The following is a 20,000-nucleotide window of genomic DNA, read 5'->3' as shown; positions in this document are numbered from 1 at the left end:
AGCACTCACTGGACAGACAGACACACATGGAGTTGTTCCCTAAATAATTCGACATCGGTCTATGGAACTGGTTTGGATATTGAAAAACTACGTTTATTTGCAACGTTCGCAATAACAATGTTAGAACGTCACTGGACGTTAGCACTGTTTAAACGCGGCCTGTGGGTGAAACAGCAAGCCCTTCCGTCTGCCAGTTTGTGTGTCCGTCCGCCCATGCATTAACAGTGTAACAAGAGACCGGCTGTAGCACACAGCCTAACAGCATTTGAGAAAGCAAGTAGCCTAAGCGCTGGAAAGAGGCAAGATGCGTTTGTATGGTGAATAAAACCGTTGAAAATCAGTCTGCTCAAAATAGTTCATCAGTAGTCCTACTCACTCGCAAATATCCTTCCAACACGGCCACAGCAGCCTACACTGAGTGTCACATGATAGAACAGCAGCATAAACACAAATAGACTATCTATCTATCTGTCTGTGAATATATATATATAAATATAATCTTATAATATTAATAATCATATAATGAATCATCATATATTTTATCAACTCTTTGACTGACATAAATAAAACATTGTTTGCTAAGCCACTGCCAGCGATTTTCGAGTGTTTTCACAAACCTTTGAAAAATCATAGAATATTTATCTCCAGTATGATTGATCCCCCCCGATCACTTTAAAAGACGTATCCGAGTCTCGTAGAATCGGGAGAGGGGGGGATATTGACAGTTGAATGTAGGTTGTTTTTGTCAAAAAGCAACAGAAAGCAGAGAAAAAGCATTTTTTTCCAAATCCATTAACATGGAAGTGAATGTGTTTGTTTTTTTGCAATCACTTGATTTGCTGCTTCTTTGCTTCACCGGGAGTCAAATGGTGACTCATAAGTTAGCAAACAGCGCCATCTAGCGTAAAACCACTGAAAACACAAAATCTCGTCATTGGCAGTCTGCACCTTAGAAAAATGTTAATAATCATAATAAAATAATAATCCTAAAAACCAACATGAAAATGTTATAGTGATAAGATCGTGGATCGTGATTCTGGCAGAAAAAAATCATGATATGATATTTTTGCCATATTGCCCACCCATATGAATGGTTATATCAGCATGCCCATATACTGTATGGACAATTGGGCATATACGTACTGATGACATCAGAGATATATGGGCATAAAAGGGACAAGGACTGACAAATACAGATATCTCCATACTGTATGGGCATAAAAGGGACATAAGGACTGACAGATACAGAGATCTAAATATATGGGCATATCAGTCAGATGGGCGGTGCGATGTAGGTGTGAGGGCCGTGTAGAGGCCTGAACCTCTAGTTGAACTTATACCAGTCAAAGTGTTTGGAGAACATATCTCTCCACAAGGAGAAAGTTCCCCTGGACTCAATCTTGGTTCCTCTTCTAAAAACTCAATATTATTATGCAAAATGTTTGACTCCCTTGACACAATAAAAACCCAGCACTGGCAATCTGGTCTGGCAGAAAATCAACAATTGAATGGCCTGCAAGTCAACTGAGGTCTCACTGCTCCACTAAAATAAATCAATCACTCCACTTCCACACTGGACACCCTAGTCTACATCAGTACACAGTCAAATCCTCAGTTTTAATCTAAGTCTGAGAGGTTACGAATGTAACCAAATGGACCCAGAAGAGTATTCCTATTCTGGCTGGCATTACATTGGCCTCCAGCACCACCACAAGGAATCACATAAACCATCTACTGTACATAACATTGCAAGAATCTGGCACACCTCATCTAAAAATATACAGAAATATTTATCCAAACATTTGTTATTATATATTTTTTCTTTTCACCCCTTTTGGACCCAATTTAATCATTATGCCAATTAATTCTTCCCCACACACATTTTGTGTGTTGTCACTAGGGCTTTCACGACTAGAGATTTTTACAGGTCGACTAATTTGACCCAGTGGTAGTCGACTAGTCGACTAGTCGAAATTTAAATAAAATAAAAAAAAAAAAAAAAAAAAAAAAAATAAAAAATGTTTTTTTTTTTTTTTTTTTTTTTTTTGGGTGGCACTGTTTTAATACCATCCCACTACTATATTACTATTATTATTATTATCCTGCCCTTATTTTTATGGTGTTTTAAGGGAAGCGCTTCTGGCACAGCAGCACAGCACCACAGCAGCGTCTCCAAGGATCCCCATTGCCCAATAATAGGCTTTCATTGGGCATGCTTTTGACCCCCTTTTGATAAAAAATAAAGTCAGGAGGATAATAATAATAGTAAGATGGGCCATTACTATAGCATTAAAAATTAAATTAAAAAAAAAAAAAAAAAAAAAGTTTTTTTTTTTTTTTTTTTTTTTTTCAACTATCAACTATCAACTAACAAGGTCGACTAGTGGTTATACTAGTCGACTAGTCGACTAGTCGACTAGTTGGTGAAAGTCCTAGTTGTCACTGCTATATCCTACTGACTCACCTGCCAGTGAGGAGCCCCCACCGGGAGGATGTAGATCCTCCGCCCTACTGCTCCCGCCCAGCACTCCCTGCTGACAGGTGCCGCCCCAGCCCGTAGGAGTATGTGTAGGGACAAACATCACCCTCCTCTCCCTCTCGTCTCTTCTCCGCCTTCCCCTCTCCATCTCCACCCTTACTCCTCCTCCATTTCCATGCCATCCTCCTCTCCCTCTCCTCCTCAATATCCATCCCCTCCTCCTCTCCATCTCCATCCTCTCATCTCCTCCCTCTCTCCATCTGTTCGTGTCCCATCAATGCATGTTACTAACATTGCATGCATGTCCCATCAATGTGTGTCTCTAATTGAACTTTTACATTTTTCTTGATTTCGTATGGAGCATTTACATGGAATACGGCTGTAGACTGTTATTATAGCTCCCGTGGATTGTGATTGCAGACTCGCGGCTGCGAATCAAGGGCTTCATAGAATACGACTGTAGACCGTTATCATAGCTGCTGTTATTATTATTATTATAGTTGTTACTATTGTTGTTGTTGCTGTCCATCTTTGTGTCCCTCTCTCTCTCTCTCTCTTTCTCCGTCCCTCCAACGCGGTCAAGGCAGATGGCTGCCCACCCCCGAGCCTGGTTCTGCTCGAGGTTTCTTCTGGTTAAAGGGGAGTTTAAACTGGCTGTGATTTGGCGTTGAATTTAACTGATTTTAATTTCTGTGTGCACCGTCATGATCCCCAAATGCTGCCCTCTACTGATTTTGGTGACCCATAGTGGCCTTTCCTGTAGCGTCACAATTAGGACAAAACTTTCACAAGCACACATTATTCCCAAACTATTGCCTGGTTTTCCATGGAACTGGTTGTGCACCTTAATGCTCCTGAGAGGATGACCCCCTACTTTGGTGACCCTATGGCCTTTCCTCTCGTGGCACCATTAGGGCACATTTTCCAATTGCACAAAAGATATCTCAAAATCTACTGGCTGATTACCATGAAACTTGATGAGCGCATTCATGCTTCCCAGTGGACGGCCCTCTCTGATTCTGATGCCCCACTGGCCTTTGCTCTAGCCAATCAGGCCAAAATGTCCAATTGCATACACAGTATCTCATAATCAAATGGAATGATTGCCATATACTTTAATGCACTCAGCATTGGCAAGGATGAACCCTACTGAATTTGCTGACCCGATGGCCTTTCCTCTAGTCTAGTGCCACCCTTAGCCCACACTTTCCATCTCAAAATCTAATGGGCAGATTGCCATGAAAGATGGCACACAGGATATCTCTCTTAATTTTTTTCCCAAGGAACTAACAATTGGATGTAGATTATATATCAATATATAATTATGATATATACAAGTATAAATTTATGTATAATAATTTTATCAGAATTCAGGGCCCCCTAAGTGAAGAGGAATAATAACCCACTCATTTGCAGTCTTGCCGGAAGAATACAGGCTTTATTCCGGGCAAGTTTAATCCCACTGTTAAAGGTTGTCAAAATTTGACAAGTCAAATTAAGGTTAGACTACAGATTTGTTGTACAAGCGAACACACACACACACACACACACACACACACACACACACACACACACACACACACACACACACACACACACACACACACACACACACACACACACACACACACACACACACACACACACACCACACCCACAAGCTTTCAAGGTTACATACATTTGCCAACATGAAATAGAATGTTTTTTGACTGGACTGGGCTTAACAGGAGCTTGTGCCAGAAACAGTATTAGATTTTAATGATTACCAGGGTGCAATCGGAGCCTACCTTGACATATCAAAGATAATGATGTTCACGTAATCCTTGGACTCACACTTACAGAATCTGGCCTTGGAAGATCTGGCCTGCCCTTGAATGAGACACGGAACCCCAACTGCCCCACTGGAGTTGTTCAGTGGCCAATCGTATGGGGCTGCAGCTATTCTCAGCGGCTCCCATGGTGCATATGAGAAATGTGAAGTGAACTACTGTATATCGGTAGACTTACAAAGGAATGTAAGTGTAACATTATGCCCAATCTACACCTACGCTTTGGGAATCTATTTTCACATAAACATAAACTAACCAGTGAGCGCTCGTTAATCATCTCTTCAGGGCAGACTACTGATCATTCCCCACCAGGATTCATGAACACCTGGCCATCCTTTCTCTAGCTATTTTGCTATCAGACAAACAAACAAACAAACAAACAAACAGAATGGGGTGGCAAAATAACCCTCGTCCAACTTTGTCAGCAGAAGGAAAAAAAAGAAAGAATCAATGTAGTGTATGGTAACGTATAGAAATGTCATTTCTGGCGTGTTTCTGCTTACCCTGGAAGGTCCTGTTCAGTCCTGAGGGGAAGGCGTTTCCCAGCATTACCACGGTGGGGTCGATGACAATTTCTCTGCTCCGTCCCCGCAAACCAGTGACCTCTCGTTGACCCCCGCCACCATCCAAACGCAGGGTCATCTCATTGTCGTGGCGATCCAGGACCACCTCGTGCCATTCGCCATTGTCCAAGCGATAGGTGGGCAGGGTAAAGTTGTAGTCTCCATCACCCAGGTTGTATAAAACACAGAGGAGCCCCTGATAGATCTAGAGAGGGAGTTAAACGGAGGTGAGCACTTCAGATTTGACTTAGATCTCAAACTTTATATCCAAATTGATCCAGTCCAGAATCATTTCTGTGCTGTGAGCATTTTTTTTAAACTCCAACTTCACCTGATTTCAGCAGAAATGACAAAAACCTTGATTATTAAGTGAAAATGTGCAGGGAGCCTGAGCCAGCTGGAGTTTTTCATGTCAAGTTGGATCCTGCTGTGTTAAGGCAAAATATTAATGTCAAGGTCTAAGTAGAAGAGAAGATTTTCTGCAGAAAATACAAGGTGGTGTGCTGTGCCAATCAACAGTGTTTCTTCCTGGTTGCCAAGTGATGACTAGTCAGTCCCGGGTGTGTGGACAGATATTACAGAGGATGTGATTTAAACAGATGCAAATTAAAACAAGACATACAGTGGAGTATAACTCTTCAGAGGATTTCAATTTATTTTAATTTATCATTTACAACTTTCCTGGAGGCCCATTGTTTGTTGTCTTCTTTCTGCAGCCTGGATTACACTGAATCACTGACTACAGTGTATGTTGAGCATGGTTCATTACGTTGAGAATGGTTCACTACATTGAGAATGGTTCACTATGTTGAGAATGGTTCACTATGTTGAGCATGGTTACTTGAAAATCCAAGAATGGGCATGGTTTGAAACCATTTCAGCCTTGGATAAGGGCAATAATATAGCCTCCTATGCATCTTTTAAGCAACCAGAATACAAAATACCAAACTAGCGGGTTAACATTAAACGAATGATCTTGATCTCTTGTTTGTCTAATATTTATTTAATAATCATAATTATTTGATCTAATATTTAATATAATAAATATGTATAATATTTATTTTGGTGCTACCCACCTTCCTGTATAAATCTCATTCTTGCATACAGTATGTGTGTATAGAGTATGGAGCCAATGGTGCTCAATGGCTGGTTTGGATACATGGTAAAATAATTTAACTGAGATAAAATGGATGTTCTATTTGTGCACTTTCCAAGTTGAATTAACACTCAGGATTTGACAGTGTGCTAGTTGTATCTCCTGCTGTACAGTAGTTATCTGACTAATAGATATCAAGTGGAAGAGTTACACTGCTCTACTAATCACACAGTGTTCAGGGTTCAGGGGTTTTGGTGGATAGTCCCATGCACACACGCACATACATACGCACGCAAAAGAACTCTCATAGGCTCACCAATTTTCTCGATCTGTTAGGGAAGGAACGAAAAAGAGAGTCACATAAAGAGAGAGGTGGCAGGAGCAGTGTTGGGGGTAACGCGCTACAAGTAACGCTGTTACTGTAATCAGAATACTTTTTTGGGGTAACGCAGTAACCCAACGGGTTAGTTTTGCAATTGGAGTACTCGGTTACTTACTTGACTTTTCCAAAATAATGGCGTTACTTCATTACATTTTAGACCCTGTTATTTCTGTTGCAACAAAGGAAAAGGAAAATCCATCCATCTGCACTGTTTCTGATAAATGAACAAGCTCTCTGTCAACGGAGACTTGCACGGATGTTACACGAAAATCGGAGACTGATGCCTTGCAGTCTGTGGTGATTGCGTAATCATTCTATTCAATGGGTCACCACTTTTGGTATTCACATATTTTTTTTATTTATTGATGAAAGGAGGAGAACGTCGATGCAAATCTTGGCTTGGTAAAGCCCAGCACAGCTCCACAACACTGATGATCATCCATAGGCTACGCTCTTGATTTTATGTTTACCAAACTTCCTCGCAGAGGGGTTTAATCGGCAGTAACGCAAAGATAATCTAACTTACTTTTAGTTACTTTTCTCAGCGGGTAATCCTGTAACGTAATGGAATACTTTTTAATGGCAGTAATCCTGTGAGGTAATGAGTTACTTTTAAAAGTAAAGTTATCCAACACTGGGCAGGAGAGAGTAGACATAGAGAAAATCTGAGCATTTAAGAATGTCTAGATGAAATGGGAGGGAAAAATGTTTTTTTTCTCATGGTTCCACAACCTTTTCCCCTCCCCCTTCCTCTCAGCTCTCAAGATAAAAATGATTCCTTTTCAGTTTGGCTTTGATGCTAATCACTTGGTTATCACTGGGCAATATTCATTTAAAACACAACCGTGTGTGTGTGTGTGTGTGTGTGTGTGTGTGTGTGTGTGCTCCTGGGTGTGCATGTAAGAGAGCAACATTTCAGGAGAGTGACTCAGTATACATGTGTCCCACTGTGCATCATTTGCTCCCCTTCATGTGTTGTTCTCTGCTTTCTTTCTTCGCATTTTCTCTCACTTTCTTTATGCTGTGCTTCTTTACCGTTCCTCACTCTGTCCCTTCTCCTCTCTACCTTTGTTCCCTCCCTCTTTCCCTCTATTCCTCCTTCCCTCCTAAGTGCAGTATTGGTCGGCTCCAAGGTTGTTTAGATGGAGAACTGCGGCTCATTTCAAGTCTCTGTGATGAAATATTAATTATATTTGGAATCCACTGGGGCGGCACTTTTACCAAGCGCACACTGAGTACTGTGCACAGCCACCTGATTTTACCCCCAATTAAAGCTGAATAGAGCACAACAATCTGGCTCCAGCTTGTTCCCTTGGTGGGGTGTATTCATAATGTGTGAGTGTATACGTGTTTGTGTGTGTGTGTGTGTGTGTGTGTGTGTGTGTGTGTGTGTGTGTGTGTGTGTGTGTGTGTGTGTGTGTGTGTGTGTGTGTGTGTGTGTGTGTGCCGCATGTTTGTGTTGACTGTGTACATTTTCTACATATGCGAGTCGTGTCCATGTGTTTAGTTTTCCTAGAGCAGTGGTTCCCAAACAGAGGGGCGAGGTCCACTGGTGTGCCGAGACAAGTCCAGGATTTTGGCATAACCACCAGTTATTATTGAAATATGACCATACAACTATACAAATTTCTCGTTTTTCTCTTGATGGCGTTGCACGCCGTCGACGAGAAAAACAAGATTTTTATATAAACGATGATAAATAAACGTTCGTGCTGTTCTCTGTACCATCCTTGATTTTTTCCTCTTCCCACTCATCCTATGCGAAAATATCCGTTATCCGTTTCCGGTTTTATCTTGAATTAACTGGTTTTGCCCTGGTTTTGGCTAAGACGCCGTAGTTTTCCCATGGTATAAAAGCGAAAGGAAAGCTCCGGTTATATTTTCTTTTCTCTGGACGATGAACAGTTATCCCCTTTGTGTTTACCAACGGTCTGACACGCGATCATATATAAATGCTATGTTGCCAGGGGGGGGGGGGGGGGGGGGAATACGTACATTATTGCCAGATACAGTATGGTGCGCGAGTGAAAACTACCTCACGACAACTTGCCTCTGAAAACGTAACCCTTTAGGGGTTGGTACATGGATCGTGTTTGTTCGTACACACGATCCGACCACGGATTATAATGGATATAAGATTTCTGTGACTGGTTGAAAAGGTTATAAAACACGAAAATCTCTGGCAGTGGGCTGACACTCTTCTGAAAAACTCAAATAAAAAAAACTCAAACTGCAAATACATAACCCTAAAAAATATAACACACTAATGTTACAGCATGATGTGTAAATCTACTGAAACTGTGGGTGGATGATGTACGCAAGTGATGTGGTACACATGTTTGGTAGAGGAACTGGCGGGAAAGGCATTATGGTTTGAAATTACACGGTAAACTCATTAAATCTGACATGGCTGGTCCAATTTAATAGTCTAGAACTCAAAATCTGCTGTGTAAAAACACAACTCGATACTGAGCTCAGGTATTACGTGATGCCTTGTTGAAATCTAGTCATGAGCAGAGGAACTCTTCCCTCTCTTTTGTATCTGTCTCTGTCGTATATACTTTAATGATACTGTACGTAGCCTGCGAGGTTAGTTTAGGCAGTATACACTCGAGAGGTTACATGCATGCTCATTACTATGTGGCTGTATACAGTGTCAGGCAAGACCCATACGTCATACACTGACGTGGCAATCTGCTGACCAATTGGGCGGGTTATTTAAGCTCACCTAAATATGCGTGTGTGTTCTGGTTTGTTGTTATGTTTGCTCCCAGCACCACCAGTGGGCTCTGCTATTGGTTCTGTTCCCCATGGGGGGTTGTTATTGTATATCTCCCTGCTCTTAATGGTTAATGATGGTTGTCTAACTGTGCTGAGCAGAGAGAAAAAATGTAGCAGAGCCTGAACACCAAAAAACATTACATCCACACTTGTATTCTCATGCTATAATATTGGTTCAATCTATTTGTTCTACTATATTGGTTCAATCTATTCGTGAGTTATCTGACTGAACTGTAAATAGGCATAATCCATAAATAAGATAAATAAAATATAAAGACGACTAAAATAATAATAAGATATGATCTCCATCAGGAAAAGGAAAGGTTTACTGAAAGAACAACAAATTCCAATGCTACTGATATTTTACTGGTATTGTATTGTATATCATTGTATGTATTGCATTGCATGTCTTACTGATGAATTGTGATGAATTGAGTACAATCGACCACAATGGACAACAATGGAAACAAGTCCCTGGGGCTTTTTGTGTTATCCTTTCAGCATACCGTTTGACTGTACTACTTGTACTGTTAACAATCTTGTTAGTAAAGTATTCAATCAATAAATGCAGCCCTGTATAAGTTGTCATAATGGCACATGATGAAAAAGAGGCACATTTGGAGAAATATAATAATTAAATGAAAGAAAACAAAAATACTTCATTAAAGTGACATACTGTACTGAATGACAGAGCCAAGCAGAAGTTTAGCATTTTTAGCCTGAGGTCTAAGTTGAGCTGCTCCAAACTGACTTAATATGAGAAGATGAGCAGGAGTAAAGATCTCCCTGTCAGGACATATCAGTGTTAAAGTGAATGACAAAAAGAGGACTGTAGAATCCTGAGTGTTAATTTAACTCTGAGAGAGTACATGCAACCAAATGGACCCGTTGCAAATTGCTAAATGAAAACTGATTCTATTGTGTAGATGAGAGGGGCCCTAGTAGTAAAGGGTAAATAGAGAGATTGAGGGAATCATGCATCGAAAAGAAACATGGACAAGGTAAAACAGAGAGAGAAACTCACACACACAAACACACACACACACACACACACACACACACACACACACACACACACACACACACACACACACACACACACACACACACACACACACACACACACACACACACACACACACACACACACACACACACACACACACACATTCTCGTGTATGTGTATGCACGGATGATGATGCAACTGGCAGTGCGTACACAATTTGAAGCAGGTACAAAATGAAAGAAAGAAATGCTGAGAAAGAATAAATGGCTTTCGCGGATTGTGCACACACACACAACTTGCCCCGTTGTGTACAGCCAGCCAAGAGTAACAAACTAATCTTTTCCCCTGATTAAAAGCAAACACACTGCATAACTATAGTGAGAAACGTAATTCCACGGTCATATAGTTACATCGCGGGGGGGCTGCAGAAGGAGGGTATCTACACACATCTTCACACAGTTTCATTCCACTTGCATGCTGGAATGTGTACAATATTATTGACAGTGGGTGTACCTTCTCCTCCACATTGTCATGTTGGGCATACAGGAAAGCAGTGGTGGAAAAAGTACTCGGATATTTCACTAAAAGTATCAATACTGCAATTTAGAAATACTCTGTTACAAGTAAAAGTCTGGAATTCAAAATGTACTTGAGTAAAAGTACATAAGTATTGACATCAAAATGTACTTAAAGTACCAAAAGTAAAATGTAAAATGTTTGAAAATAGCAGATCTAAAGTGTTCACAACAAGTTCACAACGCGTCGCGATGAGACGCGTTGTGAGCTTGTAGATCTGCTATTTTCAAATGGCCTAGGTATAAAATAAGGCTAAAGTGGTTAATGTAATGTTTTATAATGTAATCATTTATATCTGCAAAGTACTGTAACTAGTAACTAAAGTTTTCAAATAATTGTAGTGGAGTTAAAAGATATTTGCCTCTGAGATGTAGTGGAGTAGAAGTAAAAGCACTGAAATTTTAAAATACTCCAGTAAAGTCAAAATACCTCATAATTGCACTTAAGTACAGTACTTGAGCAAATGTGCTTAGTTACCTTACACCACTGCAGGAAAGCTGAGAGAGTTCAGAGGAGGCATAGGGACGGACGCACAGACACACGGACAGACAGACGGAGGGTGGTTGGTGAGCGACGGTAAGATTGCAAAACCCAGCCAATTGTCATGTTAGAAATGAATGTTTGATTAATGCCTGTGATATCAAAGTGAGTAAGCAAGAGAGCGAGAGACACAGAGAGAATGTCTCTCTTGTTCTCTCTCAGCATATATGCGTGTGTGGAGACAGAAGATAGAATGAAGCAAGAAGAGGGAAAGGATGTCAAGGATTTGATTTTGTGTTATGATAGGAATACTATTGTGGAAGCTCAGTTGGTAGAGCACGTGCTTTTGAATCCCAAGGTTGTGGGTTCGATGCCGGGCACTGCCAACTCGGCGTATGAGGAGCACGGCTTAGGCAACAAAGACATACAGTAAGTAATGGGGCCTGGTGGTAGGTGTGGCGTTCCATCTCTTCTAAGCAATGTATTGCTTTCATTCCTGGCCTGTCCGCTGATGCGTGTGTTAGCTGTCTGGATATTTGTTGGTAACTAGCACAGGAATCCAAATTGTGTCTGCTCTCCCTAGGACTTTATGTCTGCTTACCCTGGGGCGGTTGGGACAGTATTGTTTATAGTTCCTTTCTTGCAACAAAAATCTGACAAAAACAAGAAACAGGTTTTTCCTAATTGAATAAACCACTTCAGACCCACAGAGAAATCACCAATTTCATGTTTATTCAAGTGGCAGCCAGTCAGAAACATTTTTTTGCCTCCTTCAAAAACCCCTGCAATGAATTTTGTAGAGGAATTGCTATATAGTGTTCAACTATTAAATATATGTTTTACTCTGAAGTTGTTGTTATTGACTATTTTGCTAAATGAAACCAACTCAATAGCCGGCCTACATAAAGACTCAATGCAGCCTATGGTAACCACAATGAGCTCATAACTGAAATGAAGACTCGGAAGACAGACAAATTCCATATCTCTGCAATTCATGAGGAAACAGTCTAACGTAATCTCCACTACCGCAACAGTGCCGTCATTTTGAGTGTCAGTATGGCTGTGATGTTCCTACATTTCCAAACTGCACAAAACTTTGGTATTCACCCAAAATGTTCATACCACGGACCCCCAAATTGACTTTCATTATGGCCATGGACAAACATTTCAAAATATTCTGCCCCCCACTTTGAAAACAATAATGTCAATAAAGAGCCATATGACACAGAACTGAACAAAGACGGCACCATGAGCTGTGTCATAATATGACACCTCTATGTAGTCACATCTCTTGTAGAGATACCGATATCGGTCTGGCCAATATATCAGCCATTATTAAACTTTTTTTGACGACATCCCATCGAGACACAATCACCATTTATTCAGGAGATCCCCGTCTGATTCACACACCAACGTATGTAGACCAGCCCCTTCATACAGTTTTCTACCCTCTTTTATACAAGTCAAGAGGGAGACAATAGACTTAAAATTCAGTGGTAACATGAGCACAAGGGATAGAATAGACATCACACTTAACACCTTAAAAGGCCATTTCTCCAAAACTCAGAGGAAAGGCTATAAAAGACACATAACATTCTGGTGACAGGTGACAGAGCCCTGTCACCTTCGCAGTTGTTCTCTGAGCAGGAGAGCTAAATAGCCTGCTACCAGAATTAACCTACGTATCATTTTAGAATTGTCAGGCTGCCATCACAGCTATGAGCTTGTAGATCTGCTATTTTTGAATAGCCAACATATAAAAGGTTAAAGCGGTTAAAATGATTGTGGCGCTACGTTAACTACTTTTGCTGGGGACCCCACTTTGAGAACCACCGGTCTAGGCATCGGAACCCAAAACCCTGGCAGCAGTCGGGGCTCTATAGTCTCTTGTCTGTCCCTCTACATTGTGTTCTGTAATGAAGAAACAATGCTGTGGGAAAACCCTTTGCAAAGCTGTGTACCTGCATGGACCATAATCTCTGGGCAAAGCTTTCAGTCGTTTTTCAGCGGTGACAGTTGGCAAAATATCTACAGCTTGTTCATCTGTTGATGCTCACAGCAAATGCCTTTTCTGTTTTCACGCCTCTCGAGTCCCATCATCAGATAACACAGGGGAAACCGACATGGGAGCAAACAGAAATACCATGGGAGCAATATGGCAGTTTACGACAGGAGGGAAATAAATGATTGTAGCCGGAGGAGAGCGGAGGAGGAGAGCGGGTTAACCCATTCAATCCGGGAACGCATCTGTGTCATTTTCGATTTTAGTGATATTTTATATCGTGGCTATTTTTGAAAAATCGTGAAAATGTGTGCAAATCTTTGAATACATATATTTTTGGAAACAACATTTGTAACTCAAATCTTTGCTTCTGGGTGTCCGCGGCCAAATACATATCATTTTTGTTGTTTGGTTTGCTACATCAGTTTTCATGTCAAGGACCCCAAAAATAATATGTATTTGGCCGCGGACCCCAATCTAAAAAATATTCTGTTCCAGGGACCCCCCAGAAGCAAAGATTTGAGTTAAAAATGTTCGCTTTTAAAAAGATAAATATATATGAGATTTGCACACATTTTAAAAATGTTTTCAAAACAAATTGCAGATCATACAGATACAAGCTATGAGCTTGCATATCAGCTATTTCTTAATAGCCAAAGAAATCTAAAATGACACAGATGCTTTCCTGGTCTTAATGGGTTAATGTATGTAATCAATAATAGTATTTGAGATTGCATGAGTACGGAAATACTAGTGAGCATTCTTTCTCCACTTCACGTGTAAACAGCTTAATCAAATTATTCCCGCCTTCCAACCGAGAAGCAATAACTGAACTGTTCAGTTAATGGAAATGCAATAAGAGACATATACACAAATATAGATATGCACATGCTGTACGCATAGATGAATGCACACAGTACAGTAGCTCAAACACGAATTACACATTCAGACTTTCTCTACAGCATTGGGCACATGGGCACACTGTACCTTATATTATGACATAATAAACTACAATTTAACCCACAGTAACTGAACTGGGAGTGCTCACAGTAATTTAACTCGCAGAATTTCAGAAGAACACAATAACATTATTAGAACAGTCTTAATCAGGTGTTTTATTGAATACAAATTAATTAATTTCTCACATTAGGGTGACCGAGGGGCTTGGGAATTCATCTGAGGAGCTGCGCCTCAACAACACGTACAGTACACATGTACACGTAAGTACCCCATCCCTCACACGCACGCACGCACGCACGCACGCACGCACGCACGCACGCACGCACGCACGCACGCACGCACGCACACAGTGTTCTCTTTGGATTCTCTCAATAAAAAGGAGAGCAAGCTGTGAGAAATGGACCTCGCCACCACGCACGCACGCACGCACGCACACACACAGACACACAGACACAGACACACACACACACACACACACACACACACACACACACACACACACACACACACACACACACACACACAGTGTTCTCTTTGGGTTGTCTGTGAGAAATGCTCCACAATTATAGTGTTTCCCTTATAGAGCGCTGCTTCACTACAACAATGCTGGTGTAACTAAGACATGATCTGCAAAAAAGCGCTTTTTACATGCATCAATTACATACTGTAGATTACATAGATTTGGTAAATCCAGTCTGTTCCTACCCGACTATTTGACAAAGAAGCTTGTACAGTAGCTTATAAAGGGAATGCAAACATACACACTACAGGCAAGACATTTCAACCACACTGGGTGATCTAGAGGAGTAATTTGAATGCTGTAAAAATGACAAACAAAATGACAAAAAGTACCAAGATTATGGCCTTGCATTTTAAGGGGAGCAGATTTTAAAAAGATTATAAAGGGGGGCCAAATATACACAGTGAGAAAGCAATAGCCTGCTCTCCGAAGTCTTTCTGGTACTTTTATTTCATATGCGCATGGACAGACACAGCGTGAGGAAGGCTTGATGCCGAAACACGTCCGTGTATGCTGTCTGTCCGTGCGCATATGAAATAAAAGTACCAGAGGGACTTCGGAGTGCAGGCTATTGCTTTCTTACTGTGAGTCTTCATGAGCCGTGCACCCGGCAAACTGCATTATATAGAGACTGAGAGTGCTCTTTTTATTTTTTTACTGGGACAAATATTCAATCATCAAATCTCATTGCAAAGTTTGCTTTTAGTTTATCTAAAATCAGATGATTCAATACAGTGTTGCAAAATGGAGCATGTTTTCATCTTTTGAAAGGCCAACACTCTTTCCCTGATGTCAATAACTGTTGGATCTTTTCATGACATTGTATGAACATAAAAATGGCACTGAAACTGTCAAATAACAACATACCTCTGCTAAAGCAGGCACAACGGCTTCTCAACCTTGATTTTCTCCACACACTCAGTTGTGGAATTGACAGTTTTCGGTATTATCGTATATTGTGGATCTCAAGTTGCTTATATTAATCTAAACCAGGTGAAAATGTTAAAGTAACCTTGCTAAAGTTAAGAAGTACTAATGTGTTGATTCAGACCCAGCCTGATGGATTGTCTGGATTATTCAGATTGTTAGTCAAGGGTGCCTGGTACACGCACGCACGCACGCACACACACACACACACACACACACACACACACACACACACACACACACACACACACACACACACACACACACACACACACACACACACACACACACACACACACACACACACACACACACACACACACACACACACACACACACACACACACACACACACAGTCTTACCTCCAGCCGTAGGTATTCACTCTGTTCCTTGGAGATTAGGTTGAGGATGGTGCTGCTGTGTTTGCGGGTTCGTATCAGTACTTGGACCACTGTCCTGCGGGCTGGCAGAGGGGACGCCAGTTGGTAGTGTGCGTGACTGCGTCCATCAAAGGAATACTGAGGGACCTCTGGTTATCACAATACAGAGGCCCGGATACACACACAGACACACGCACGCACACACACAGATAGCGTTACAATTCGGGATAAACACATTTTAGGCAGTTTTGATCTCCTGACAGACCAAGAAGAAGCCATTGGAAGTAAAACATAAATTCCCTAAATTTCCCCAAAACGCATGGAGCCAGTGGCAGGGCAGATTACATGAACACTGGTTTAGCTTGGAACATGTTTGATTGAATTTGTGGGCCTATATTCACTGAAGTGGACCCTTGGTAAGCCAGGCAAGTTAAACCAAGAATGCCTAAATCCTTTTAAAACTAATTCCTCCATCACATAGCCTGTTGAAATACCTTTTTCTGTAGTATTCAATCCTGCATACAGTACAAACTGACATCTAACTCTCTTGGCATGTTTGTATTCATTGCTCATGTTGTGTTTATTCAGGCTGAACAAGGTATTGGCTTGGGATTTGTTGATCTTAAAATCTATATTCTTCACTCACGACCATGTTGTCCAGGATAATGTACCTGTTGCCATACACTAGCCTGATAGGTCAGAGGTTAGCACTGTTGCCTCACAGCAATGTGTTCTTCTGGGTGCTCTGGTTTACTCCCACACCTCCACACCAATTAGGAACAAACAGAACTCCTGCAAGTGCCCTTGACCTAGTTCAGTGGCCTTAGAGCTGGAGCCGGTCCCTAGGGGCAATTCAGTGGCTATCCATTACATCTAATAGTTAGAAGTAGTATTTAATATTATATATATATATATATATATATATATATATATATATATATATATATAATAGCATTTCCCCAAGGATTAAAACAGTTTAACTTAAAAAATGCAATAGGTTTGGAGCAGCACCTTTTGGTTTGAAAACCCCAAAAAGTGTATTGCTGGTGTCAGTAAAAAAATATTTCACCAAAGCTTAAATTAGGCTTAAGAAGACTAGGAGACGCCTCCGGCTAGGCCGACCAATCTAACGAGCACAATGTTATAATTTAACACAATATCGGCAGTGTTGACGGGTGGGAAGCCGGGTGGGGAGGGTCATCTTTGTCTCTGCACTAGGGACTCCAGTTTGGTCGGGGTGCCTGTTCAGCACAGAGCGGAACTGGACATGTGGTTGTCTACACCCTCCCCACGCCAAGAGTAGGGGCTGGCTCTGACAAAAATACACATGGGAGGAATTGGCATAATTACAAAATTGGGGACAAAAATATATCAAAACAACAAAAAGGACAACATGGAGCACAACACATACACTTTTCTTCTTTTACTACTGCTTCACATCCAGTACTCCATACAACTTCTATAGTTACTAGTGTTTATACACACAGCCACATAATAGTTCTTCAAAAGGCTATATGGTTCCACAAAGAACCATCAACTATTAAAAAATCATTTGATCTAGTGAATGGTTCTTCATGTTCCTCATAGTTCTAGAGAAGCTTTTTCTTTGTCAAAGTTCTTTGAGGAACCTTTGAACTCTTAAAACTTGTCTTAATAGGCATTAGGCAGACATTCATCGAAAATAGCAGATCTACAAGCTCACAACGCGTCACACCGCAACGCGTTGTGAGCTTGTAGATCGGCTATTTTCGAAAAACACATCTCTGGAACCAAAAACGGTTCTTCTATGGCAACACTCAGTTTTGGTTCCAGTTGGCACCATTATTTTTCTGTGTGTATAAAACAATAAAAACAAATAAAAAGTGTAGTTTACCCTCTTCACACTGGTGGCCCGTGTACCCAGGCACACACTGGCAGCTGAAAGAGCCCCACTCGCCACGGCAGCGTCCCCGGTGGCCACAGGATGGATACCCCATGTTGACACAGCTGCTGTCTGTGGTCAGGCATCCTGGAGAGCTGGCCTGGGAGTCTGCTGGAGAACCCAAATCATAGAGCTGGGGGAAGAGGAGAGGGAAATTTGCCAATACGCAAGAAGGGGAAACAGGAAACAAGACAGTGGAGACAAAAGCAGACAAAAATATAACTTGACAGCGGAGCGAGGCAATGTTGAGGGCAAGGAGCCAGAGGGGCACTTGGAGCGCCGATTGGGAAAGGAGGACAGGAAGAGAATGACATTACTAAAAGAGAGGAAGAATTGTGAAAGAAAACTTTAAAAAGGTGATTGGGAACATGGGTTCAGGGTAGGGCAGACCTTTATCGTTTAACTCTCATCTCTCACTCGTTCACGCTCCCTCCTTCTCAATCATTCTCTCTCACACACTGACGATACTGAGCGTCATACCCATATAATCTTGTGGACAAAGAGCACACCTGATGCTCAAAGGACAGGGGAACCTTGAAGGCCTTAATTCCTGTCCTCACACAAGCATTCAATAAAATAGAGATAAAATACATGAATATGTTCAACCTCTCCTCCCCTTTCCTCTTTATGAGCTCATATCACTGCAGTTGTGAACACCATGGGATTATGAGGATTGTGTGAAACGACAGACGGCAAGTCATTGTGCCAGGCTGCCACTGATTGCTGTGTTAATTTGAGCACCTGGTTGAGATTTAGTGTCATCTTTTGACTAAAATGAACATTTCAGTTGTTTAGTTTTTTGTCTAATGTTGATGGACAAATCATTATCTAGTCAATTTGTGATTTTTAAATTAATATTAACTATGGTGGCCTTTTAACAAGAACATTTTTTGAGTTGTTTGAGTTATTACAGCTGACTAAAGTTGATTAAATATTTTTAATTGCATTTTAATTGGCCATTCTCCCTGACTCAAACAGTTCCTTCCTGCCTGCATTCAGGGAGGAATTAACAGATATTTTTTAATGTCAAAACTAGATTACCTCTCTCCGATAATCAATATTTATTGCTTCAGGTGCGAATGTCGGAGGGTGGAGTGTTTGTTGAAATCTAGCACTGATTTAAATGTTAAACAAAAAAGAAAGAAAGAAAAAAAGTATAGCTGATATGTGGGTTAAAGTTTGGCTCAACAAAATGTGGAAGGGCGGGTATATACCGCAGCTCTGGATACATCTTCATGGAACTTAAACAAGTTTAATGTATCCCGTCCTGTTCTGTAAAGCCAACTTTACAGTACACAAACGCCTGATTCTACCCATGACTCGACCCCTACAGCCATAGACATATAAAGGTAGACGCCTCCTCTGGCTCTGAGGCGTCTGTATCTCGGGCGCGCACCAGCTTCCGCCCTCAGTCGCGTGCGTCACAGAAGGGGACGTTCGGTAGGCCAATCAGAGGCCTACTGAACGCCCCCTTCTGTGACACACACGAATAGGGAAAAACTTCCTTGGACCAGGGGCGGAAGCAATACAAGGGTATTGCGATACAGGTCGCTCCAATGAACTGCAGAGGCCAATGAGGTATCTAGGTTTCTATATCTATGCCTACAGCAGTCTGTTCGGGGTAGTGTGCGGGGCATGTCTGTGGAAGCAACCAATGAAATTCAAGCTCCAGCAAGCTGTCCCTCTGTTTATCCATACTTTCCAAGCTGATGGGCCTCACTGCTCAGACATTTTAAACAAACTACTGAAGCATGTATATATTCCCCACTGATGTCCTCTCTCGAGCGATGTCTTTGTCTGGATGCAGTGCTTTTGCTAACTTTTACATTTATTCTGCAATGCAGTGACAACATCCTTTTTATCCATGATACCCATTGGATTCAGTCAAATCAATGATGAGTACTGGATGTGGGTGCATAGTTAGCACACGCACGTGTGTGTGTGTGTGTGTGTGTGTGTGTGTGTGTGTGTGTGTGTGTGTGTGTGTGTGTGTGTGTGTGTGTGTGTGTGTGTGTGTGTGTGTGTGTGTGTGTGTGTTTGTTTGTTGGTTTGTCTTTGAGTGCACAAGTGAGCACAGTGTGATGCAATAACACAAGC

General features: G+C 41.4%; 1 protein-coding gene across 1 annotated transcript in view; it reads right to left on the bottom strand.

The window, feature by feature from the left end:
* Positions 1-20,000, bottom strand: part of LOC311043529 (neural-cadherin) — a gene marked incomplete at both ends in the record, with an annotated part of 322,985 nt that overhangs the window by 41,020 nt on the left and 261,965 nt on the right. The window contains 3 exons of the mRNA XM_084054821.1: positions 4,812-5,076; positions 15,965-16,131; positions 17,856-18,036. Coding sequence (XP_083910947.1) covers positions 4,812-5,076; positions 15,965-16,131; positions 17,856-18,036 — 613 coding nt within the window. The remainder of the gene's footprint in view (positions 1-4,811; positions 5,077-15,964; positions 16,132-17,855; positions 18,037-20,000) is intronic.

This window comes from Gymnoscopelus microlampas, assembly GCF_963454915.1.
Source record: "Gymnoscopelus microlampas genome assembly, chromosome: 1".
NCBI classification, from domain to species: domain Eukaryota; kingdom Metazoa; phylum Chordata; class Actinopteri; order Myctophiformes; family Myctophidae; genus Gymnoscopelus; species Gymnoscopelus microlampas.
This window is presented reverse-complemented; position numbering and strand designations above follow the sequence as displayed.